Source organism: Amphibalanus amphitrite, unplaced genomic scaffold (genome assembly GCF_019059575.1).
Source record: "Amphibalanus amphitrite isolate SeventyFive unplaced genomic scaffold, NRLGWU_Aamphi_draft 000318F_arrow, whole genome shotgun sequence".
Taxonomy (NCBI): domain Eukaryota; kingdom Metazoa; phylum Arthropoda; class Thecostraca; order Balanomorpha; family Balanidae; genus Amphibalanus; species Amphibalanus amphitrite.
Genome location: NW_024881813.1, coordinates 102879 through 129751, shown reverse-complemented (window position 1 = coordinate 129751; position 26873 = coordinate 102879). Strand labels below are relative to the sequence as shown.

The 26873-nt window shown below is 54.8% G+C and overlaps 2 protein-coding genes across 5 annotated transcripts in view; one reads left to right on the top strand and one right to left on the bottom strand.

The window, feature by feature from the left end:
* The window catches only part of LOC122388325, a 31099-nt gene extending 11720 nt beyond the window's left edge, over positions 1-19379 (top strand). Inside the window, exons 2-4 of the mRNA XM_043379304.1 lie at positions 4108-4487; positions 14718-14922; positions 16824-19379. Coding sequence (XP_043235239.1) covers positions 4118-4487; positions 14718-14922; positions 16824-18345 — 2097 coding nt within the window. The 5' untranslated portion in view covers positions 4108-4117 and the 3' untranslated portion in view covers positions 18346-19379. The remainder of the gene's footprint in view (positions 1-4107; positions 4488-14717; positions 14923-16823) is intronic.
* Positions 1-26873, bottom strand: part of LOC122388326 (autophagy-related protein 16-1-like) — a 109075-nt gene that overhangs the window by 31490 nt on the left and 50712 nt on the right. For all 4 annotated transcript variants that reach the window (XM_043379307.1, XM_043379305.1, XM_043379308.1 and 1 more), the window contains 4 exons: positions 24771-24859; positions 23152-23281; positions 22106-22211; positions 20643-20785 (listed from right to left, as the gene is read on the bottom strand). In XM_043379307.1, the coding sequence (XP_043235242.1) occupies positions 20643-20785; positions 22106-22211; positions 23152-23281; positions 24771-24859 (468 nt within the window). The remainder of the gene's footprint in view (positions 1-20642; positions 20786-22105; positions 22212-23151; positions 23282-24770; positions 24860-26873) is intronic.

The following is a 26873-nucleotide window of genomic DNA, read 5'->3' as shown; positions in this document are numbered from 1 at the left end:
CCTACCAACACCACTGGGTCACGTCAGGTCACGGACTAAGTTAATATAATAATAAGTACTAAAAATAAGACTTGAAGTGTTCCCAGCCCTGCTCCTATTCGTGCCATTCCATTACGCTTAATCGTATTTGTCGGAAATAGCGCTTTGTGGCGTATGTGGCGCATTGTGACAAACGCGGCGCATTTTCACCCGGCGATTTACCATGCATCTTGGCACCAAATTGCACCCATATCGGACTACATTTGACAAAACTGTGCGATTCGCGGCAAAAATGACGCCCTGAGATAATTGTGGCGCATTGCGGCAAACGCGGTGCATTTGTAAACTCTTATCACAAACTGTTTCCATCGAACGAAAATTAACACATTTTTCGCCACTTTTCATTCAAATTAAAACTTGCCCATCCGCCAATGCGAGGCACCCGCCGCCGATCGGCATGCATTTAGCTCAGTAAGTTTGTCGACCCCGGCTCTCAATGAAGATCTACGAACCGATCAAAATTTCATTGGCGTGCTTCCAGCGCGCCCCACGCGCGAACCGTGCACCCCAGCGAGCCGAAACCTAGAAAAGGCGCTGACCCACTCTGTCACCTTTAAGGTGTGCAAATTTCAACCCCCTACGATATACCGTCTGCCCTGTAGGCCGGCTAAATTGAACCAACTACACGGCGTGGCGGACAAACAGACAGACAGACAGATGGATCCTGTTCAAATAGTAGTATAGATATCAGACTTAAAGTGTTCCCAGCCCTGCCCCTATTCATGCCATTCCATTACGCTTAATCGTATTTGTCGGAAATGGCGCTTTGTGGCATATGTGGCGCATTGCGACAAACGCGGCGCATTTTCACCCAGCGATTGAGCATGCATCCTGGCACCAAATTGCACCCATATCGGACTATATTTGACAAAACTGTGCGATTTGCGGCAAAAATGACGCCCTGTGACCAATGTGACGCCTTGCGGCAAACGCGGTGCATTTGCAAACTCGTATCACAAACTGTTCCCATTGAATGAAAATCTATACATTCTATCGCCACTTTTTATTCAAATTAAAACTTGCCTATCCGCCAATGCGAGGCACCCGCTGCCGATCGGCATGCATTTAGTCCACAAAGTTTGTCGACCCCGGCTCTCAATGAAGATCTACGAACCGATTAAAATTTCATTGGCGTTCTTCCGGCGCGCCCCACGCGCGAACCGTGCACCCCAGCGAGTCGGAACCTAGAAAAGGCGCTGACCCGCTCTGTCACCTAGAAGGTGTGCAAATTTCAACCCCCTGCGCCGTGCCGTCTGCCCTGTAGGCCGGCTAAATTGAACCCACTACACGGCGTGGCGGACAGACAAACAAACAAACAAACAGATGGATCCTGTTCAAATAGTAAGTTAGACAAGCGGCTGCGCCACTTGCTTTGCTGCGTGGTAGGAAAAAATTGCGGCACCAGCCAATTTGCTTTCGAATGGTGTTTGATTCATATCGATGTGTCGTCTAGAAGCATAGATATGGACGGAAATGTGAAGAGAATTTAAAAAATACTGCTCTGAGGACTTCGTTGGATGAAAGTTGGGTGATACGGGGTCAAGACGGGTCATAGGGGTCAGCCCTGGTCACTCTGGGTCAGGCCAGGTCACATAGGTCACCTCTCGTCTGATGGGATCAGCCCGGACCCCTGTTCTACTTTTGCCTCCACCACTACCCCTACCCCTACCACTACCCCTACCACTACCCCTACCACTACCCTTACTACTACCCCTACCCCTACTACTACCCCTACCACTATCACTACCCCTACCACTACCCCTACCACTACCACTACCACTACCCCTACCACTACCCCTACCACTACCCCTACCACTACCCCTACCCTACCCCTACCCCTACTACTATCCCTACCACTACCCCTACCCCTACTACTACTCCTACCACTACCCCTACCCCTACCACTACCCCTACCACTACCCTTACCCTACCCCTACCCTACCCCTACCCCTACTACTACCCCTACCCCTACTACTACCCCTACCCCTACTACTACCCCTACTACTACCCATACCACTACCCCTACCACTACCCCTGCCACTACCCCTACCACTTCCCCTACCCCTACAACTACCCCTACCACTACCCCTACCACTACCCCTACCCCTACTACTACCCCTACCACTACCCTACCCCTACCACTACCCCTACCCCTACCCCTACCCCTACCCCTACCAATACCGCTGGGTCATGTCAGGTCACAGACCAATTGGATCCAATAAGTATTAAAACCATACTTAAAGTGTTCCCAGCCCTGCCCCTATTCGTGCCATTCCACAACGCCGAATCGTATTTGTCGGAAATGGCGCTTTGTGGCATATGTGGCGCATTGCGACAAACGCGGTGCATTTTCACCCGGCGATTGAGCATGCATCTTGGCACCAAATTGTACCCTTATCGGACCATATTTGACAAAACTGCGATTTGCGGCAAAAATGGCGCCTTGTCACCAAAGTGGCGCAATGCGGCAAACACGGTGCATTTGTATACTCGTATCACAAACTGTTTCCATTGAACGAAAATCAACACATTTTTTCGCCACTTTTTATTCAAATTAAAACCTGCCCATCCGCCAATGCGAGGCACTCGCCGCCGATCGGCATGCATTTAGTCCACAAAGTTTGTCGACCCCGGCTCTCAATGAAGATATAAGAACCGATCAAAATTTCATTGGCGTTCTTCCGGCGCGCCCCACGCGCGAACCGTGCAACCCAGCGAGCCGAAACCTAGAAAAGGCACTGACCCGCTTTGTCACCTATAAGGTGTGCAAATTTCAACCCCCTACGATATACCGTCTGCCCTGTAGGCCGGCTAAATTGAACCCACTACACGACGTGGCGGACAGACAAACAAACAAACAAACAGACGGATCCTGTTCAAATAGTAGTATAGATGTTAATGCAGCTACTATCGCATTAACCTTGGCAAATATGGTGAAGCTTGAATGTGAACGCGATAAGTCACGGTATGCTTGAAAAGTTCGTGACATTGCAGCCTCAATGTTTGGCCTAAAAAGAATTAACGAATTCACATTATCTCATCTATCACGAACGCTCTATATTCATGTTAGAAAAAAATATTAACTGCATTATCAAAAGCCATGCAGGCGCTGGCGCAGCGGGATCGCCCTGCCGCGCTATCACTGCAGGCATCGTGGCCATTCAGACCGGCGCGCGGCGATCAGCTGACCCGCCGCCGCGGAGACTGCAATGGAGACCATATACCTAACCCGCACCGCCGGAGACTGCCTGCCTGCACAGGGCACTAGCACCAGCCGAGAATCCCCGCCGAGCCGGCCACGGGACGTCGGTCATGGCACACCAATCCCAGCGGGGGTCGCCTCACAATCCAAGCCCGGGGCTCCGTGACACCGGGAAACCTCCTCTCGGGCGTCTCGTGACCCCGCGGAGCCTCTCCATCTGTCCCGTGACGGTCCGGGACCCATCCGTGACCTCAGAGTGGCGCGTGCCGTGACAGCCGACAGACGCCGCCGCCGTGACGTGCAGTGCACCTAATCACGACGCGCACCGGCGGCGGCGCCGATTGTCGGCGCGTGCCGGTGCGCGATGATTGCCGGGCGGCGCGCGCGCTCCGTTAGCGGAGGTCGTGCAGCGGCCGCCGAGGTCGCTGCAGCGCGCCCACAGTGACGGCCGGCCGGCCGTGCCGCGGGGAGGGGCGCTGAACCGTCTCCGGCTCATCGCGGGGTCAGAGGTGCGGCGGTAAATAGTCGACAGGTGGAGGGCCACCGCGCCGCTGTCAGCGCGGCGGTGACATGCTAATGTGGCAAGGTGGCTAATCACCGAGGCGTTTAGCACCCACCGTGACGGGGATGGCACGTCAACACGTGCTGGGGCGAGACGATACCGTTAATCAAAGGCGATAATTAGCTTGCAATGTCGAATTGAATCGAGCGCTGCAGTTCCCGAATATTGCATGTCTTTGCATCTTGTCTTTCGACCCTGAAGACACAATGTGTCTCCATACTTTGTCGATTTTCCTTCATTACATTGCACCTCATTTGAAGTCGGCTTCCTCCCTGCTAACTCGCACCCTCCTGTCTCATTTCAGGGTATCCGAGATGCGTTCGAGTCTCGTTCTGTTGACGTGGCTGGCGGCCGCGGCGGTCGCCCAGGAGGTCGACCCGGCCGTACCGGAGCCGGCCGCCCCAGCTCCGGTGGCTGAGGAGACCGCAGCACCGCTCCCGCTGGGCTCGGCGGGCCCAGTCGCCACCCCAGCCGCCTCCGACTGTCCCGAGGAGGCGGTTAGTTTCGAGGTGGTGACCGGGTACGCCTACAGCGCGCCGGCGTTCGTCATCGACTCTCAGACGGGCACTCTGCTGCTGACCGACTGCATCGACCTGTGCCGCCGCAACGCCAGCTGCCAGGCGCTCAACTACGAGACGGGCCTGTGTGTGCTGCTCGGCTCCACCGCCGACGGACAGGAGGCCGGTGAGTAGCCCGGGGGATCACCGGGAGTCGACGGGACCCCTCTCCCCATGGGTACACGGGTCTGTGCGTGCTTCTGGGGTCCACCGCCGACGGACAGCCCCGGGTAGCCGCTCTTCCTCCGGTACACGGGTGGGGTCGGACTGCAGATGCTGAACGTCTCATGGGAGAGTCTCAGGCTCGGGTTAGGCCTAGACGAGTACTAAGAGGGCAAAGGTTTATTAGTTGTATCTAGCTATCGGCATGTGTGCTTGTTTATTAGCATGCCGGTAACGAGTTTCAGCGGGCGAGTGGGTGGTCCAAAGGGCGCCGGGTGAGATGAGCCCCGATCTCGGCAGGTGGTCTTGTTAGCGTGACCATGGATAAAAGAGGCGAATTAAGGACATAAACCATACGACGCTAGGGACATAAACCATACGACACACCCCGATCGAGGCAAAAACGGCCTTCAGCAGCCGGCCGAGCGCAAATATTGGAGTAATTAATACCGGCTGTCGTCCTGGGCGGCTGTCGGTCGTGTAATGGCCGGCTCCGTGTGAGTTTTTGTCGCCGGGAGGCGGTGGGCCACAACAAATGGCGTCCGTCCACTGCGCCCCCTCCTCACAGCCCGGCCTCGGGCGGGTGATGGCTCAGCTCCCAACTAGCCGCCACTCCCACCGTCGGCATACCCACATGTATGCTCTGAAGACGACCTTGGGACCGGCCCTTGGCGCACGTGAACGAACGGCCGTGGCCAGAATAGCCGAGCTTTCCATACAGCTTCGTGGGAAGGGAGAAAGAAATGAAAATGGAACTCGCGAAGACGTGACCGGACCGTTTGGGCGAATCCAGGAAAGGGCGGTCAGACTGGGATTTACGGAGGCTGAGCCGACCAATCGACACAACTTTCAAAGGCGTTCTCTGTAGAAAACAGCACAACTGTCTTTGATGTGGGCACAACAAGGCAACCAAGTTACCCTTTCTCGGTAGACGCGATTCCATCGAGGTCCATTCGCGCGAGTCAGCAGGATAATGGGCAGACCGCATCCGGCAAATCCGACCCCTGGAAATTCAGCCCTGGGGGACATAAAAATAGCCCACCGTGTAACTGGACCTCAGACACAATGTCGGTGACGACTGACACGAACGGTCGTCAGGTGACCGATTGGCGGTGTTTTTATCCGCACGTTGTGTATGTATGTTGCAGGCACTTTAGAAAATCAGTCATTTTGTAAAATGCCTAGGCATTTTACAAAAAGACGGCTGTTTGAAAAATGACTGAACGCAACCAGGCTTTTTTCAAAATGGCTAGCCATTTTACAAAATGACTAGGCATTTTGCAAAATGCCTGACCAGCATGGAACGTAGATCCCACTACAGATACTATGGCCAACAGTTTTTGGACGTCTTCCTATACCCTATAGGTACGTGTTCAGCCTGTAGCTGATCGATCTGAAGCTCTGTGATGACGACAATGCTGTGTAACGACCAGGTTGAGTTGCAGACTCGGCTGTAGCATAAAACATTGTTTAGTTAACGCTGTAAAAACTCCCAAGTACATCAACGCCGTTCATGTTCTGCCTGAAACTAGACTGACTGACTGTAGGTTGATAAAAAGTCTACTATTTCTGTCTGTTCCTGGTTCGTTATGAATTGATGGTTTTTGCCAGCACTTGAGTCTATGATCTCCGCCACCTTGCGGTCGAATTCTGGACGCGACATAACGGTCCACGAGGCACTCGCGACACGCACGGACGCTCACTCACAGCCCACATATCAACAAAGAAGCCCAGTGTGGACCACCCCTCCCCTCCTCAGTTGACTGGACAGCGCTCATTGGCTCTAAGGAACTTCAACAAGTCTACCCTAGGCCTAGTCCACGCAATTGTTTACAGTATTATTGTTTAGGTTTTCTTCCTAACTTTTTTTTTAATAAAAAAGCTCTCTGATCACAATGAATATTAAAGCAATAATTAACAAAACACGATTAATTTTGTTCTGTGGCAACAGCTTTGAGTACCTACTTGCATGGCTCCAGTTAAAAATATCAAGCTCCACATCGGGAGAATCATCAGGTCGCTTGGCGTAGGACGAGCGCGTTGGTTTCAGAAGACACTAACGCCTAAGTGTGTGGGATCGAATCCTCGCGACCTCTAATAGTCTTACAGATACAGGCCGGCATAGGGCCAGTCGTTTGTTGACGCTCCAGATCGATCATTTTAAATCCAGCAGCGTCGCTGACGTCGGGGTTGGAAATGTCGCGGGCCTGCACTTCTCAAAATAGAGGTAGGTATGGACTTCCCACTGCTGGACTCCTCTGGTCATAATGCTGGACTCCTCGGTCCACCTACACGCTACCAAAACGTATATAATTAGGTACTCGTATCTACAACACGCTGCTCAGTCATTTTGTAAAATGGCTAGGTATTTTGTAAAATGCCTAGGCATTTTGCAAAATGACTGGAGAGTCAGTCATTTTGTAAAATGCCTAGGCTTTTTGCAAAAAGCCTGGAAAATCAGGCATTTTGCAAAATGCCTAGGCATTTTACAAAAGGACTGATTTTCTAAAGTGCCTGCAACATGTATACTGTATAGCGCCGGGGCGTTCCGGGCTCTCTGGCACGCCACCTCGCGCGGCCGTGCCACGGCCCGGCACCGCCCGGTGGTCCCCCACGCCGTCCCGAGTTCCACCGCCTGTCTCGTGCCGCCACGGCACAGCCGCCGTGCCATACCGGACGGACGGACGGACGGACGGACGGACGGAGTGCTCCGCTCGGCGGGCCGTCGCACCCAGCGTCACCGACCGAACGCAAGGCTGGCCGGCAGCGCACCTGTTACATCTCAAAAAAGGATGGCAGCGCAGCGGCCTTGAGACCTTGAAACGCCTGACCACCGCCAACAGCCGCCGCTCAAAGACACAGCGGGGGCGCTGCGCGGCGGCGCTGCCCGTCATCCGCCGACTCCGGGAGGCCCGGCCGTCATCGCCAACAAAGACGTCATCGCGCGTCTCCGACATCTGGCCGGATGAGTCGGCAGCGGGCGCACAATGCGTCCGACACGGCGCGTCACCAGCAGAGCAGTGACACCGACCCGCGCGGCCTCGGCGGTACTCTCTGCGAGCCCGCCCGCGGGCACCGCCGGACCGTCACCGGACTAATGGCCGAGGACACATTGATGACGCGGCCTTCCCGGCCCGTCCGCTCTGTCTCTGCACATCTCCGGCCACAGATCAGGCGGACACAGCCTTGGTTACGATCATACAGCCTTCATGCCCTGCGCCGTGCGCACATCCCGAGAATTCCTCACCCGAGGCCGCGCGCGAGAAACAGCTCCCGAAATATGCTGTCCAATATTCATGGGAATCCCACGCAGTCGAATAAAAATTCGGTGACGGCTGGCGGCTCACTGAGGACGGTGGCCGCCTCCATCGGCGACCGCCGACCGTAATGTTAACGACTGCCGGCTGCATTCCGCGGAGGAGCCGCGCGCGGGGGCACTGCCCGAGCTTCACACCCGGCGGCTGCGCGCGCGCCGCGCACTGATGAATAAACAGTTCCGTGAGCGGCCCGGCCGGAACTGATGTCGGCCGCCGCGGCCGTGACGGCGCCGGGCTCCTTCCGCGCCGGCCGGGCTCGCCAGTCGGGAACGATATAGCACGGCACAACGCGACATCCGACCAGTTGGCCTATCGCGGCCAACGCGGGCTTATAGCCAGACCAGAGCACGGCGGTTAAGTGCCTGCTCCATTTCTATGGGATGCCAGCACTGGTTACAAACCAGTCCATTCGGGACTCGGGACATTGCGGACCGTCCGTCCGACTTCAACACGATGTCCCTCCCCTCTCATCAGTGTGTTACTGACACGAGGACAGTCCGAGTTCCCCGCGACCAGCGGTATCCCCAGCCTCCCAGCCTAGCCTACCACTGGTGCTGAGAGCCGCGACTACCGGCGACCCGTGCGCCCGTGACGCGCGCGGAGACGTATTATTTCATGGCTCAGACGGCCGCTCCCGTGTCCGACACCGTCCGATGGCGTCCGCGGCGGCACCGTGCTGTCATGAGACGGACCGGCGGCGGTAGTGGGACGGCACTGTCACGAGACGGATGCCTCAGCCGGCAGACCGGCGGCGGGACCACGGCCAGACAGCGAGGTGGAGGGATGGAGGAGGCAGCGGGAGACGGAGGGATGGGATAGAGTGGTCGGAGGCGTGGGAGAACCTCCAGCCAACCGGAGAACACAATGACAGCACTGTATCATCCCGCGCACCGTAAAATACACGGTGGTAGGTGGCGTGAAAACACATCAAACAACTTCAGAACGGTATCTGGGCAGGGCTTGGGAGATTCCAGCAGCAGCCATTTGTACCGTGGGCAGACGATCCACGGCACAGGATGGCTGTTACAGCAAAGGAATGGCCTCAGAGTAATTATTTAATGCCAGCAGGTAAAAATATACCTCAGCCGAATGAGATACAGGTATTTTTCAAAACGTTCAAATTTAGCGGGAGAAATCCAGTAAAAATGGGCTCTGGTAATACAAACGTCGTAGCTAATTCTACAATTCACGGTGCGTAGCTGCATTTCGACCTCCACAGATCCAGGCGCACCTGGCGCCTTTGATTCCGAGGGAGTCTCAATCATGGACCAAAAATGGCGCGCCATAATTGCCCAGCCTCGCCGGCCCATCTGTCTCCGTTAACGTCGCCACAGACACCACACCGGACCGATCTCTGCGGAAACGGCCCACTCGCCCCGTCCGTCCAAACAGATCAGTCCTCTTTATTGCCCGCTCCTCAGGATTAGAGGCGGCAATTTTTTACCCTCAGTCCGCGATAGTAAGGCCGAGGGCGACTTCTCAACTGCACATTCGCAGTTCCACATAAATTTTTATGAAAATATCTTTCCCGGCATTTTTGCCCAAAATAAATGAGGATTGGTGGTATTCTGAAATGTGTCACGAATTGGGGGCGACTTGCCGATTAGCCCAAATTAATGGCTCTGGCGTTCTCGTTTTGTGGGAAATATCGCTCGATCTCTCTGACTCCTCAAAGTGTCTCCGCTGAGACGGTCCCGCATCACCCGCGATTCCGGGGCGGCCAATCGCCGCGCCCTCCCACGATCGGGCCTTGCCAAGGCCGGCCGGTACCGTTCGGAGTCGGCGCCGATCAGTCCATAATTGCCCCGGCGCCGGGGGCGAGCACCCCGAGCAGCCGGCGGGCACCCACCGATGACCCGGCCTGGGCGCGCAGTAACGGTGGCCGTCCATCAGCCGGCGGCCGGCCGTGACGCCGCCGTAACGCCGCCGTGACGCCGCGGGAGGCCGCCCCAGTCAAACGCGGCCGGCGCCGTGACGCCGCCCAGAACACTGCCGAGAGCGTTTACAGATAACGCGGCGTCCCGGCCGACAATGGACGCCACCGTCCCGCATCACAGGCACATTGGGCGAAAAACGGCCCGGGCAGCGGCGCCGCGCCACGCCGAGCCAGCAAACCAAACGGCCGCATCACTTCACGATCGGTCTGTTCTGAGAGCGTCTGATAAACGGCCCGGGGTGTCGGTGCCGGCGGGATTCCTCGCTGTCAGCCACCTGGTCCGGATAGCGGCGGCCAGTGTCCGACTGGAGAGCGGACTGCACGGGGACACAGAGACGCCGCTAATGGCCGCGCCACGAACGGCCGACGAGACGGAACGGAGCGGGGCGGGACGGGGCGGGGCGGGACCGGTGGACACTACTCCGCCGCCGGCACGGTTCGTCGGAAGGTCATCTCAGGCTCAAAAGAAACGGTATATACCGGGAGTTCCTAATTAAACAGTCGAATTATTTTTGCCTCTAGTGGCGTCAACTAACAAAATCACAACAATCAAACTGCACGTGATGATAGCACGTTCAATGCCATTTTATTTCATACCCAAATCAATCACTTTCTATCATGCAGCCGTATAGTACAGACATAAAAACAAAAATAGTACATTTCTATTTTGAGACAAAGTCAATCGTTGCAACACAACGTAAGCTACGCCGACACTTAAAAAGGACCCAAGTGCCATCAAGAACCGTCATTTTAAGTATAGTTGAGAAGTTTTTGGCAAGAGGTAGTGTGGAGAACGTAAAAAAGGGTAAATGTGGCCGAAAAAGAACCAAGAGGACGCCTCTAAACGCCCAAAAGGCACGAGAAGCCCTCCAGAGGAGCCCACAAAAGTCGCTCAGACGGCTTGGCCAGGAACTGGGCTGTAGCAAAACCACCGCTCACCGTTTGGCCAGAAACGACGTTCAGCTGTTCCCGTATAAGGTCTCCGTTCATCAAGCACTTTCGAAAGTCGACAAACAGTCACGGCTTCTTTACAGCGGCTGGTTTTTGAGAAATTGCGAGCAGGACAATGAGTTCCTTCACCGAATCTGGTTCAGCGACGAGGCCCATTTTCATATGGATGGCCGCGTGAACTCCCAGAATTTTCGATTCTGGTCGACGGAGCCACCCGATTTGGTCGCGGAAGCCCCTCTGCACAGTGTGAAGTGCACAGCCTGGTGTGCAATGAGCAGCAGTGGCATAATCGGACCTTTCTGGTTTGAGAGCGACGCTGGGGAGTCTGTCACCGTCAACGCTCAGCGCTACCGGCAAGTCCTAGCCAAGTTCTGGACTGCGCTGAACAGGCGGCTGGGTGGAGACAGGCAGCTGATGGACCAACAATGGTTCCAACAAGACGGAGCCTCGGCGCACACGGCCGTTGCGACTCGAGAATGGCTGCGGAACCGATTCGGTTCGCGGGTTATCTCCCGCAGAGAGGTGCGGACCTGGCCCCCGCACTCTCCGGATCTGACCCCACTTGACTTCTTTCTCTGGGGTCACCTGAAGTCACAGGTCTACAAAAGCAACCCCAGAACCACAGATGACCTCAAGAGGGCCGTGTCGTCCGCGGTGCGCCGAGTGCGGCCGGAGATCTGCCGGGCTGCGGTGGAGTCCGCTCGGCGACGCGCAGAGCTGTGTGTGGAGCGAGAGGGGGCTCATCTGGAACACGTCCTCTGTGGCCGCAAATGAAAAGACAGCAAAAAGAAGATGGTATCACGTGAAATGGCATCGACTATTGTGTATGTTAGAAAGTGATTCGTTTTTGTCATGCCTTCCATGCTGATAATATACAGCTTTTAAATACGACTGTTTATTTAGGAACTCCCGGTACCATTCGAAAGCAGACGATGCGCTGAATCCGAAAATGTAATTTTTATCAAAATCGATCGATGGCCTTTTTTGAAAATTGCGTTTTTGTAAAAACTTAATAATTTTTTATTCAACGGGCTGTCCCAGACATTCTTGAAAATATAAACATGTATTTTTGAGTTCCAGTGAAAGCTGAATGTCAAAAGAACAATATTTAGCGAAGCAATATTTCCAAACATTAATATGCGTCTCCCACAGCCGACAATAAGGCGCAATTACACAGCTCAATGTCACGATGGACCAAAGTCAGCCACACAGAAGCGTGAAATGACCCTTATCGACTCGCAGACCCGGGGCTCTCGGCCCGCCTGACCGGCCACGGAAAGAACGTTCGGCTCTCGTTCTACTAAACAAACGTCATATTTGTCAGTTTAACTGTCCACATCGCTATTAAAGTTATTCAGGATACTTGTGAAGAAAATTCAATGTTCTACTTGATTTACAACATACTTTAATTTACATTTTTCTTATACATGTTTTGTTCCATCCAGCTGCGCTCAGTCCCCGCGCAAGGGAAGTGAGCGGGGTTTCACTGTCAGAGGCTGTACTGGTGACAGCTGCTCGGCCGTGCGACCGGTCAAAGGTTACCCTGCCCCACCGGGCGCTACCCCCACTCACCGGAGCTGAGGCCGGTACAACCTCTGACATTTCAGCGCGGCCAATTTTCCTTATATGGGCATGATACCAAGCACAATTGAGCAAAGTAGACATGAACAAATGTAAATTAATGCATGATGTGAAGATGACAGAGCAATGAATTTTCTTCACAGGTATCCTGATTACATTTAATAGCGATGTGGACAGTTAAACTGACAAATATGACATTTGTTTAGTAGAACGAGAGCCGAACGTTCTTTCCGTGGCCGGTCAGGCGGGCCGAGAGCGCCGGGTCTGCGAGTCGATAAGGGTCATATCACGCTTCTGTGTGGCTGACTTTGGTCCATCGTGACACTGAGCTGTATAATTGCGCCTTATTGTCGGCTGTGGGAGACGCATATTAATGTTTGGAAATATTGCTCCGCTAGATATTGTTCTTTTGGCATTCAGCTTTCACTGGAACTCAAAAATACATGTTTATATTTTCAAGAATGTCTGGGACAGCCCGTTGAATAAAAAATTATTAAGTTTTTACAAAAACGCAATTTTCAAAAAAGGCCATCGATCGATTTTGATAAAAATTACATTTTCGGATTCAGCGCATCGTCAGCTTTCGAATGGTATAAATCGTTTCTTTTGAGCCTGAGATGACCTTCCGACGAACCGTGCCGGCTGAGGAGGGACAGCCGCCGACCGGCCACTGCGGCCGCGTCCTTCGATCTCAGTCACCTCAGATTGAGAGGCAATTCTGACCGGCCCGGCGGCGGCGGAAGACAGACAGGTGGGATGGACTCTCCTGCGGCACGCCGGGCTCGCCAGGTGCGGCGACACAGGTTCGCTTGCTGAGTGACAGGCAGCATATGTAAGCTGATGGTCTCATCAGGCTTCATCAGCTCATAACATTTAATGGGAGGATCAATCTCTGAAACCGGCCCCTAAGCGTCTTTGTAACAGCGGGAGGTAGCGCTTGATGAGTTCGTTTGTTGTGATGGAAACACGCGAATATTCTCCCAAACTCGGCTCTATGGCCGACCCGAATTCAGCCGTCACCGTTATCCATCCGTCACCCATTCCGTCACCCGCTGCCAATCGCAGTCGGTCCCCGTTCCGTTCAGCAAACGGCAGCGTGTGTAACCGGGCGCCAGGCGTGACCGGCGGGGCAGCGGGCGGCTCGCGCGCCGTCCGTCGGTCGTGCTCACCAATAACCGACCGTGCCGCTGTCACGGAGCGCCACTGGGCCGCGACCGGCCCAATAATCGGCCGCCGAGCCGCTCGTGACTGTGTATGTGGGTCGGAGGCGCCCAGACTGCCGTGGGCCCGTCCCGCCCGTCCCGTCCGTCCCGTCCGTCCGGTCCGACCCGTCCGGAGTCGGTCATGGTTTGTTTGGTTACCGTGAGTGACCGGTTCGCCGCCTCTGCGCCGGATTACCGCCAGCTGCCGAGTGTGGACGGCTGTCGCCCGGGTTCTGCACCGGTATCGGTTCACTGGGCTCCAGGTGGTCACGGACCACCCGGCCACTCAGCAGACTGAGTGTGGAGAGTGCGGGGTGCAGGTCCCCAGTCACGGGTCACAGAACACCCTGGGTCGCACTCGCAGCAGCGGCCGTTCTTTAGTACACCGTTCCACGCCGTCAAACCTTTGCAAACATTCGGTCACCTGGTTGTAAAACTTAATATCCAGTGGCACTAGTGGCAGCATTCCGCGACACCAGCCGAGCAAGAACCAGCCGAGCAGGTGACCCACTGGAGATCTCCGCTCTCAGCGAGGTGGCCCACTGGAGATCCTCCGTTCTCTAGTCTCTGATTCATCCTCAGCCCGGCTCATCAGCTGACCGTCCGCTCCGGCGGAGCACAGTTCCGCCGACCTCCGCGCGCCGCGGACGTCCTTGGTGGTGCGCGCGTCCATCATCCCTTCCACCGCACATCCCCAGCCTCCGGCGGGCCGGGTATCGTCCGCGGACCACCGACACCGCCTCCCACCGGCGGTCCTTCACACACAGCCCCGGCAGCTGGCAGTCACACCAGTCCCGCACCGCCGCCGCCACTGGAACGTGTTAATCGGCGCGCAGCTTCCGATGTGGGCCGACCGGGGCCGGTTCTCACGCGTCGGACGGGCAGACCGCCCGCCGGCGCCGCGCCGCAGACGGACGGAACAGGCGGCGACGGGGAGGTGCTGGGAAAGGAGGGATGGGAGGGATTTCCTGGCGCAGTGACCTGGTAAAATAGTAGTCCAAACTGACATTCAAAACGCCATAGTCACCTTTAGGAACCAGACACAGTTTGACCGTTTCTTGCAATCGCACACCTGACTACCGTGAAAACGCTACATACCCTGACCTTTAACGCCAGTTTTCCCAGTCCGACGCCCCCATTCTTTGTGCTTCACCACCTTATCTCACTCCCATCTCTCCGTCTGACCACGCCGTTTCCGTCTGTTTCAGACCCGCTGACCGAGTCGCAGTACCCCGTGTTCACCATGTACGTGCAGAAGATGTGCTACGCCGAGGCGCCGCGCTGCGACAGCGCCTGGGCCTTCGAGCGCGTGCAGAACCACACTCTCAACGGCATGGCCAAGAAGACGATCGAGGCCGAGAGTCGCCTGGTCTGCGAGCAGGCGTGTCTCGCCGAGACAGAGTTTGTCTGCAGGTGAGACTGACGGCCAACGGATTCAGACTTCTAAATCGAGTGACGATAAAGCTAGAAATTATAAACCACTCAAATTGCCAGCTGCTTTCAGTCAGTTTTGTCTATGCTCCTTCCACAAATACCTTAACATCAAGTGTTGTGAACGCTCTTTGCAAAACTGTCAACTGACAAACAGCCCACCATCCAAAAATAGTCACCCCAAATCAAGCTTCAAGACGCCAATGCTCGTCAAATCCTGTCACGACCGCCACGCACCGCCGCACCGGCCCGTCGCCGCCAGTTCCGCGCGTGCGGCACCTCTCGTGCGTACCGCGGCCGTTTGGTGTTTGTCGGCGCGTGCGCTGGCCCGGCGTCGCGCGCACCGCTGCTTATCGGCACCTCTGGAGACCACTTCACTCTCCAGTTGGAGCGTCCAAACGAGCATCGGCACCCGCTAACGGGCCTCTGATTCATATCGCCGTAAAGCGGCGCTCCCGGCGCGGTGTGGCGTTCACGGCGCGGTGCGTTATGAATGCGCCGACCACGCCACTAATCAGCCCGCGCCCGGCGCCGGTCCGGGTCACAGGGCGGGTCACGGGGCGGGTCACGGGGCGGGTCACGGAGCAGGTCACGGAGCGGGTCACGACTCGGTGGGCAGATAGTGTCGTCGGCTCGAGTCTGAGACCAGCCATCGGCTCATCAGATCTCACTCGGAGACACTATCGCTGGCCATCGCGCCGCCTCGTCTGAGCGGGAGCCAGCCAGGTGACGGCGTGACACGGCGCTTCGGCTACCGTAACGAACGGGCAGTCTGAGGAGCAGAGCCGCGGGACAGTCCCACCCGACCAGACAGGGCTATGGGACAGTCTCTCTCGACGTGACCAGATCCGCGGGACAGTCCCAGCCCACCTCGACCGTGACGCTGTGACGTTTCACGGCATCACAGAATACCGTACGAAGTTCTCTCGACTCTCCACCTTCGTCGTTATCTTCAAAGCTCATAGATACAGCGGAGTCTGAAACTGGTAGTGGGACGAGCTCCACCGACGCGTGAACAGGCTGTCGAGCTGCACAAGACAGACGATCCGCCCCTGTGCGTCAGTCCTGGGCGGTCCGGGAGGGCGACAGACGACAGACGGCTGGCAGACGGTGCGGTGTGATCCGAGCATTAGCGGACGCCGCCATTAGCGCAGTCATCACGACACGGCCGTATTTGTCGGCGGTAACTGGAGCGGCGGGAGGCGCGATTAGCGGCGGTTCACACCGCTCCCCGGCGGTGCACTAATTACTAGCAGTGGCAGACAGCAAGGGATTGGCGGCACAGGGGGAAGGCGCCTTTCCCATCAAAATTATATTCGCATTATAAGCAGCCCCACAAGCAGACCGCGTGAAAACGGAGCAATTTGCCAATTATAACGGTCCCCGCAGAAACCAACTGGTAACGGACTCGGTCGGAAGTTGTAAAATAAAATGACCTTTGGAAGACGTGAAGTCACAAAAACTAAAACCAACTCACGGTTAGGTTTTAATTATCCCCATCCGTTTCGGAATGCGGTACTTTATAACCCGTAAAACTAACCATAACGAGCTCATTAAGCCCCGATGGAGGCTCCCCGTTAAACTGTCCTCGAGCCACTGACCCCGGCTGATCCAGACACATGCTGGCGCTGCCTTACATAACCTAACCGCAACACCATCGTAACCATCCCACAGGACCCACCCCATCCCACCCGTGCTGGGCCAGTACAGCGGCAGTGGCGCCCGACGGAGCGCTGATATAGCCTCTCTCTCCATCTCTCCCACCGACCGATGATCGCTGAACCCTCCAAGTCTCCCCCTCCGTCTCAGTCCTGACCCTACCTCTCCCTCCCAATGTTCTCATGTTTCCGTCTTTGACCCTCTCTCGCCGTCTCTGCCCTCAGGTCAGCCTCGTACGTGGCCTCCAGCGGCGAGTGTCGCCTCTCGGACATGGACCGGCACACGCTGGCCGGCCTGGGCGCCTTCCAGCCGTCTGAGGGCACCGACTTCCTGGAGAACCACTGCGTCGGCGAACCGGTCAAACTGTGCGAGTTCACCGAGATCGACGACCGCATCCTGAAGACGGTCGACTCAGTTCACCAGAACGTCAGCTCACTGGAGGCCTGCAAGGAGCTGTGTCTGTCGGCCAACTTCCGCTGCCACACGTACGACTACAACGACACGGGAGACAAGGTGTGCCGGCTGAGCCACCACTCGGTGGCCACGCTCACCAACATCCTCGAGCCGTACCTGGAGATCCCCGGCTCGACCAGCTACGAGCTGAGCTCGTGCTACAACGTCACCATCGACTGCCGCGCCGGGCACATGGTGGCGCGCATCCAGACCAGCCGGCTCTTCAACGGCAAACTGTACGCCAAGGGCAGCCCCAACACCTGCGTCACAGACGTCACCAGCAGCCTCGACTTCGAGCTGAAGATGGGCTACAGCGACCTCGAGTGTGACGTGAAGCGCGGCGGGCCGGGACACTACCACAACGAGGTGGTGCTGCAGCACCACGACCGGATCGTCACCTCCGCCGACCTGGGCCTGAGCGTGCGCTGCCAGTACGACCTCAGCAACAAGAGCATCAGCAACGCCGTGGACCTGGAGGTCAAGGGCGACATCCAGCCGGTGCTGGAGCAGGAGGCGGTCGTGGACTCGCCGAACGTGCTGATGCGGATCACGGACCGGGACGGCAGCGAGGTGGAGGCCGCCGCCGTCGGCGACCCGCTCAGCCTGCTCTTCACCATCGTCGACCCGCAGTCGCCCTACGAGATCTTCGTCCGCGACCTGGTCGCCATGGACGGCGCCAACAGCAACGAGATTTTGCTCATCGACGCCGCCGGCTGTCCGACCGACGAGAGCATCCTGCAGGCGCTGCTGCGCGTCAACGGCACCAAGGACCTGGCGTCCGCCTTCGACGCCTTCAAGTTCCCCACCTCGGACGTGGTGCAGTTCCGCGCGCTGGTCACGCCGTGCCTCCCGCGCTGCGAGCCGGCCGTCTGCGACGTGCTCGACTACGTGGGCGCCGTGCGCCAGACCGAGAGCTACGGCCGGCGCCGGCGCAGCCTGGACCGCACGCGCCGCGCCGCCTCCGACGAGGAGATGCTGGTGGTGCAGACCATCCGGATCGACGACCGCTTCAGCCGGCGGGCGGCGGGCGACGCCGGCGGCGCCGAGGAGTCGGGCGAGGCGCGCGCCGCCGGCCTGCCGACCGTCACCACGCTGGAGCCCAGCTCGGTGTGTATGAACACCAGCGGCCTGCTGGTCGGCGGCGCCGTGCTGGTGCTGGTGCAGCTGGCACTGCTGGCCGCCGCCGTGCTGGTCTTCCGGCGCCGGCGCGCCAAGGACGCGCAGGGCGTCGACAGCGGCGCCGGCAGCCTGGCGCAGCTCTACGACTCGGGCTACTCGGCCCGGCGCGCTTGAGCTCTGCATCTTGCCAGCCCGGTACATCAGAATATGAGGAATATGAACGCCAGGGGAACGAGACAACTCCCCCCTGCCCTCGGAAGGAGCGGACAGCTCCTTCCTGTCCTCTGGCCAACGTCTGCCACGGTGGAATCTCAGCCAGTCTCTTGGGCTGCCTGCCAGGCAGGACAGCCACCCATCTAACCGTCCATCACAGCACTGTGAGAGGGTCAGCCTCAGGCTGGTCGCCTTCATCATGATGTCAGAGGCATTAAAACGCACTAATCTGCACGTGCTACAGACCAATGGCACGCAGACGTCCTCCAGCTAACTTTATCTTGCTTGTTATTTCCCCGGGTGGGACATATTAGTGCTCATTCTTATTCGCTGGCGAACTAAGCACATGTCGCATAACTTCGGCGGTGCCTCTATCCCGCCGCCATGCCCCAGCCTCAGCCAAAGACATAGGGCATTGATTGATGTCGCGGCGGCGCCCTATCCGCTGGCGTCTCGACCTGGCGGCCCGCGGGCGCGCCTCGGCAGCCCCGCGCCGCCAACCACTCATTCGTAGCCGCGGCCTCACGCTGGCCGCAGTAGTCCCCGCGCTTATCCCTCGCGACTGCCGACACTTCGGCGGCGCGACTGCACGGTGTCACTCATATCGAGAGCGAGCGAGAGCGAGAACGAGAGCATTCTGTACAATATCTGTGATCTTTGTGTGCGTGCACCGGCGCTAGGAAGCGGTGGGTACCGCAGCCCGTCGCCCAGTCGCTTCTCCAGGGCGCTGCGCCGCTGGGGATGTCGCCTTGGCGCCGCTGCGGTGCACCGCTTCGCCCCGCCGCCGGGACGGACGGAGCCGAGCCCGTCTGTCCGTCCGTCTGTGTGTGTGTCTGTGTGGGTGTGTGGATGGGAGGGTTGTGTGGACAGCGGAGCGGCGCACCGTCCAGCCTGCCCGTAGTGCTGAGAGATGGCGAACGGTGGAGATGTGCGCCGAGTCCGTCCAATGTTCTATGACGATACTCTGAATTTGTAAATAAAAGGTTTTAGTATGACGCTTGTGTTGTTTTATTGAGTGTTGTATCGAACGTCAAAACAAAAGCAGCCCCTTTATAATATGCCACCACCAAAAAGACCATATGCCTCACGATACTGGCAAGGACGACATGAATAGCTCGTGTTGTATGCGGATTACATGGCGTGACACGGCGAATGGACCAGTATCAGCCCGCTCACCGCCAGTACGACCCAGTCACGTAATCAGCCTCTCACAGAACACCAGTCAAAGTTCCACAGACGAGGCGGGGAACGAAAACCGCAGATCGGCGCCCGTCCGATAGGGGAGGGATAAGTGGACCGCGGCACCGCTGAAAACTCGGGGGCAACGCGGTAAACCCCGTCAGAAGTGGCGCGCCAGAAATGTACAATAGAAACCGCACGACCAAAACAATCTCACTATAGAGCAGACAAACGAAAATCAGAGAAAGGCAGATGGCGGATGCCGCCAGGGCACTTTATTAATGATGCAGAGCAACTGATTAACTAAATTAATATCAAATGAATAAAATATGAACGCTACTTACTGTAACTGTGCATATGTCGAGAGTTCCTCAAATTACAGGAAAACGTTATATGTAGTCGGGTGATAATCACACTTTAAGCGGAGATCATGGCTTTCCCTCCATCGTCTAATGCTTGGTGCATTTATTCGTAATAAGATGATGCAAAGAATTGAGATGTTATGTCTCAATTTATTCGAACACACAAGTCAATATCACAGTACCCCAACGCGTTCACGGTAAAGTCATGCAGCCTTCCGTCTCCGCCAGTCACTTTGGTATGCCCAGGGATCAGGGCTGTGTGTGTGCGTGGGATGTGTTAATGCCGCAGCGTACGTGTGTACTCTCGCACATTCTTGTTGTGTTTGCTGTAAGATGAGAGGTAGGGCCGGGCCGAGAAGGCAGAAATCTCCGGCATCGCGGTGCTGACCGCCGAACGGGTGACACGGACTTGACAGGACATCAAACAACACAAAAGAAACATCGAACTGAAGATGACCTCGACCCTATAGATTGTCAATCCCTTAGTCACTCATCCCATTTCGCTACCGAGGGTACTTCCGTTCCCGCTCACACATACACACACAGCCCGCACATTTAGACACCACCCAGCGCCCAGCTCCTATTGTATTGTATTGTATTGTATTGTATTGTATTGTATTGTATTGAACAATCATGAGCGATCCACATTCTCAAAGTGCGTGGCGATTACTGCTCAGAATCCGTATCCGCGTCTAGCCCCGGCCCCGGTCAACTCACCCTGAGTCGGAAGTCGGCGACGCCCCAGACGCGGCTCGCCAGGTCGTTACCGGCCGCCAGCAGCAGCGTCTCCTCGTCATCAAACGCCACGGAGTTGATACCCTTGTTACAGCCCGTGTACTGGCCCATCAGCTGGTACTGGCCTGCCGGGAGGAAACGGGGGCTGTCGGAGTGAGCTGTCGAGGGGAGCGCGGACTGTCGGAGTGACCTGTCGAAAAGAAACAGGGACTGTTAACTGTCGGAGTGAACTGTCGACAGGAAACGGGGACCGTCAGACTGACCTGCCCAAATGAAACGGGCACTCTCGAAAGGATAGGACGGGGATGGGGACGGGGGTTGCTATCCGGACAGAGATGATCAGTGAACTCTCCTATCTAGCCGTGACTGGGCAGACTACAGCAGCGGCTGACGGAGCCAGCAGTGGGTGTTCCGCAGAGTTCAGTAGCAGGCGTCTGACGGTGACCGACCGGCCTCCGAGTCCCACGGGTTCATCACACCGTGGACGGAGCATAGCGCCGTAATGGATGTAAAATGCAGGGTGTCATGTGATGCATTCTCTGTGGGAAATATGACAGGGTAAGGGGATATATTACCACGTAACCAAAATATGGAATCCAAATACTGACCAGCAATAAACAAAGTACATTCTCCGTGCAATAAATCACCCACCCCTCCACAGTCCAATGACCGGTATTACCCCGCATTGGTTCAATGCTGCACCGTTTGTCATTTTGACCGTGCGGGACGCTCAATGACATCTGTCTGATGAACAAAACCCACTCTAAACGGCGGCATTCACGGGTCTGCCGGCACGCCGTCCGCACACAGACAGAACGGGGACTGTTAACGAGCATGACGGAGCGAGCCCACCGCCGCGGCCACAGCTCCGAGACAATGCGCACGGCCGGCCGTGTGTGTTTTATATCGGCGACACGCCGCGACTGTTCGGGGGTGTTCCGGGGACATCTGTTAGCGGCGGAGGGCAGCGCTGTCGAACACGGACCGGTCAGCTGGGGAGAGCGGCGGGGAGCAGCTCTGAGTCTGAACAGCGGGGCGTGCACGCCGGACTTAGAGACAACGTGATGGGAACCGACCACCATCATTGAAAAGGCGAGTGGTTAGCATGGTATGCAAACACATCATGCAATCAAACAACCGATGTTCATCTGTGAATTATGTGTCAATGAGCGCAAACTACAACGAGAAACAGGATGCATCACGCGAGGAAACAAACATGCCACGAATAGTGAGTGTTCTACAAGTAGACAGGCGAGAGACAATACATAGCCCAACAAGCAAACATGTCAATGAGCACATGACCTGTGAACACACACGCACGAGACAGGCAGCGTGCGTTCCCCCCCCCCCCTCCCCCATCCACCTGACACTTCACCTGACACACGCACACACACGTACACACTCCACACGGGCGGGCGGGTGTCGATCAGCGGGCGGGCACCCACCTCCTCTGACGGTCCACAGTTTGACCTTCCTGTCGCTGCCTCCCGAGGCCAGCTGGCCGCCCGACGGACTCCAGGCCAGGGCGTTCACCTCGCTCTCGTGCGCGTCCTGACCGGCACGGGGACACGGGGGGGGGGGTCAGTGGGGGATGACGGGGACGAGCACTCACAAATACAAGCGATATTGTACTGCTGCTACGGCGAGTTGGAGCGGTACGCTAATGCAATTGTGAAATATGCACTGTGCAAAGCGCACTTAGTGTCTCTGTAAGTGAACAACAGCAGCATATCTAGTCTGTGACAGACAGTATCTGTAGCTCATTTCCACACCGGTATTACTAATTGACATCCAAGGATGTTATCAAAACGCACCACGATTCTAAACTGGCACCAGGCACACTACTCGTAATAAAGTTGCTTGCGGGACGAATCAAGTCACCAACGTCCCCGCCCCGAAGTCCGTCTCAGCTCTACGCGGCGCCTCTGCTGTCCATCCCTGTCTCTCCTGTCGAGCCTGCTGCCCACCCCTGCCGCTCCCCGTCTCTGCCAGTCACTGTTTGCCGCCGCCTCCCATCACATTGTCCTCCGGCCGCCGACACAGCCAGAGTGGCTCTCCGCAGTGACTGGGACATCTTCACACCCCCCTCATCGGGCCGAATTGGGCGCCGAAATGGCATATTATCGGGAGATTTCGGTGACGTGATGAGAAGATGAGCGGTCGCCGCCTAACATGGCCAAATGACGCGGAGGCTAAGCGGCTGTCATCACACCTAACGGTGGTCCACTGGGGGATTGGACCATCTCAGCAGAAAGCCGGACGGGTCGTAGACCGGACGAAATCCGTAATATCAACCACGTGTGAGTCTCCCCCCCCCCCCAATAGAACGTAACAAATCTCGAGTCACATCGCTTACCACCGTGAAAATCCTACACAGAGCCGAGCAATGCGAGACTGCCATGCGATATTTGCGAGACTGCTGAATACCTGAACAGATACTGTTAACTGCGGGGAGGGCATACGAGCCTGTTGGATAGAGGCGATCACTTACGAAGCTGGTGATGGACTTTGTGGGCAGGGCGGCCTCGATGCAGGCGGCCACGCGACTGGTGTCCGGGGGAACCACCACCACGTCCCGGGTGGCGTCCTCTAGCTCCCGCTGTACCCGCAGCTGGCGCCGCCTGTCGGCAGAACATGGAAACTGGGTTACCGGCGACTCGACACAAGAGGGCGTCAAAGAACACAGCAGGCACAGTGGAGCGGACATTTGACTTTCGAGCTGCGATGTCCCAACTGTCCATCCAAACCATAGTTCCGTAATGATCCGTTTAATAAATACCATGAAATTTTGTAAAATATCGAAATAAAAAAATAAGTGCCCACTTATTGAACTCACTCATCGCGTATTAACCTTCGGCCCAGTGGGGGGGGGGGGCATATGTTACCACCCTGTCGCGTTTTTTGCGTATAAATAAAAAACCGCGGCGCGTAGCGCCGCGCCGCTTGGCATAGCTTTTTGTACATCAATTTTGGACAATGTGTGAAATTTTCGACCCCAGGTCATGTCAGGTCAGGTCACCAGGTCAAGTTAACTGACCAAACCTAAAAAAAAGTTTGCAATCATGTCCAGCCTGCAGTGTATGTCAGAAAGGTTTCAAACTTGGTCGATTGCATGATGTTATGAGCCCCTACAATTTGTATATCTCGGATTTTTTATATCCGTGACCTAAGGTCAGGTCAGTGCCGTGACCTTACCATTATAAGTCAATGGAGAAAAATGAAAATACCTCTAGATCCGTGTGTACGCATAGAAACAGTCCAAATATTTCAGAATCACAATGATTTGGACCACCCGTGATGACCAAGGTGTCATTTTTGCTGATAGCCTCTAGAAAGGTCATCCGAGGTCATTTGAGGCTACAAACAGATTTTTGCCAATAACTCGCGATTGGAAAGAGATAGAACGCTGGGGATGGTTTCATTGTGTTTGTATTGTTGAGACGCATCGAATGATATGCAACATGACCTTTTCCGGTCAGGTCATGACCTTGACCTGAGGTCAAATTTTCAAGTTGACCTTTCAAGGTCAAATTATAGTTCATTCGACGCGTCTCGTCGAGAGAAACACGATTCTGGGAATAGAAATGTTGTGGCTCTTTGTAGTCAAAAGTTATTGTCGAAAAACACTTTGCGAAAAAACAGCTATTTTTGAAGTTTTTGCCCTCTGCAGGCTAAACCGTTGACCTGAGGTCAATTTTGATGATGACCTTATCGAAAGAAGAGTTCAAAAGCTATCGATTGCTTTTCCATGCGTTTTTCTAGCTATCATAGTTCCTGAGATAAAAGCATGTTTTCTGAAAAATATAATGACATTTGGGAAATTTTGACCTTTGATGACCTCCAGTGACCCCAATATTGCTCCAAGAAGAAAAATGACCGAAATACTTTCAAACGTACGCATTGAGAGCTATCGACTGCTTTTTACCGCGTCTTTCTAGCCCTCTTAGTTTTTGAGTTAGAGGTGGGTGGTAACACATGCCCCCCCCCCCCCCCACTAGGGCGAAGTTGGCTGAGACCGCCACTAGGGCGCGGGTTAAAATGGGGAAATGATGCGAAAGCAATTTTTGAGCAAATTGCGAGTAGGGGAACCTATTTCTTTTCATAACTCACCTGACAAATTCTTCATTTTCCTGGTTCATCTTCTCAGCAACATTTGACTTGATTTCTAAACATCTCGCCAACAGACTGTCACGCTCTGTCTGTAAGAGAGAGAGAGAGAGAGAGAGAGATCACTTTATTAACAGACACGAAGTCCATAACAAAAGGGGTGTTCAACAGTCACCCCGGTCCATGGTAGCGTCTACCATCCATATAACGCTCGAGACCACACCCTCCTAATAGATGAAGAGCATTTTAGGTCATTGTTGTACAATGCAGATATTATACGATTTTCAGACATGGATAAGCGTGACATAAAGTTATATACAGCTTTGCGATACAGTGCATCATAACCATCTATATGCTCTTGAGCAAACATATCAGAAGCACTACAGAACCGTTCGTAGCCGAAAAACATCCTAGCGGCGTTGTTAAAACAGACCTTGAACTTTCTCAGATCAGACAAGTGATAAGAATGCCACAAGTGTACATAGCTGACATTTGAGCAGTAAGCATTGTAAAGACACTTCTTCACACTGTGCGTGCACATCGCAAATTTGCGGATGAGCGAGTTGGCTCTACAGCACAATGCTCGATATTGCTGGCGGATTTCTAGATCATCTGCTCTGGAGAAATCATTAGACACTTGATACCCAAGATATTTATACGTACTAACAAAACTCAGCATATGTCCACAGAGCAATATCGTAGGTACATGCATACCACCGAATCTCTTTGGAAGCATGGCCATACAGACTGTCTTAGTGGAGTTAAACAAAATATCATGGTCTTTTGCATACCTCTCACATATGTGCAGCATTTGCTGCAGGCCAAAGGGAGTCGGAGAAAGTAAGACCATATCGTCTGCATAATACAGATGATTTACGCTACCAAGATAATGACACCCATAACCACATCGATTAAGCATATCGGAGAGGTCATCAGTATATACATTGAACAAAAATGGAGACAAAATACCACCTTGTCTGACACCATTTGACACATTGAAACCCGCCGATACAGAACTTCCCCATCGTACATGAAAACGTTGAGACTTATACCAGAACGCTATAAGTTTTACCAGTCGGGAGTTCATACCTCTACACAGCAACTTATCCAACAATTTCCAATGATTAACACGGTCAAATGCTTTACTAGCATCCAAATAGCAAATGAACACCGGACTATCATTGCGCAAATAATAATCTGTGATCTCCTTTAGAGCATATATCGCCATATCAGTTGAGTGACGCTCCTTGAATCCAAATTGGTGGTGACCAGTACTAAGTTGTACAGAAGAGCGGTTGAGAATAATTCTCTCCAAAATCTTAGAACATACACTGGCAATTGCAATCGGTCTGTAGTTGTTTTTCTCAGTTAGTTTTCCATTTTTATCCTTCACAATGGGTACCAAAACAACCTTAGTTAACGAAGGAGGCAAAAACTCATGTCTAACCATCAGCGTGAGACACAGGGACAAATGCACAGCACATAAATTACCAGCATATTTGAAATGTTCAGCACAAAGATGATCATTGCCGCCTGAACGGCCTGAGGACAACTCCTTAATGGCTTTAGTCACTTCACATACTGAAAAAGGAAGCAATTCACAGTCATCTAATGAAAGCTTATGCAATACAGACACCTTACAACTAGGATTGTCAACACTGTTCAATGTTCCAGAGAAATGTTCTTTCCACATATCGGCAATATTCGACTCGCCCGTAACACCATTAATCGAGGGAGCTAGAGGAGGACTACAGTTCAGTCTCCTTACTTCCTTCCAAAACACAGCCATGCTACAAGGAGCCCGCACGAGCTTGTCTGCTAAAGATTTGGCACGAAGCTCTTTCTCATTACGCAGGCAAAATCGTAAGGCATATTTAAAACGTGACCGAGCCAGTCGAAGCTGATCAAAAATATATCCACATTTAGGCTTACCCACGAATGACCATAACGCGTATAAATCATTGAGAAGAATGTGCTTGTCTTCAACCAATTCATTCCAGCCGGGAACAACCTTCCGTGATATACCTCCCACCTTCCTACCTATGGTTTTCTCCGATGCGTTCCTAATGCAAGTAACTATTTGGTCGTAATAAGTTTCAATAACAT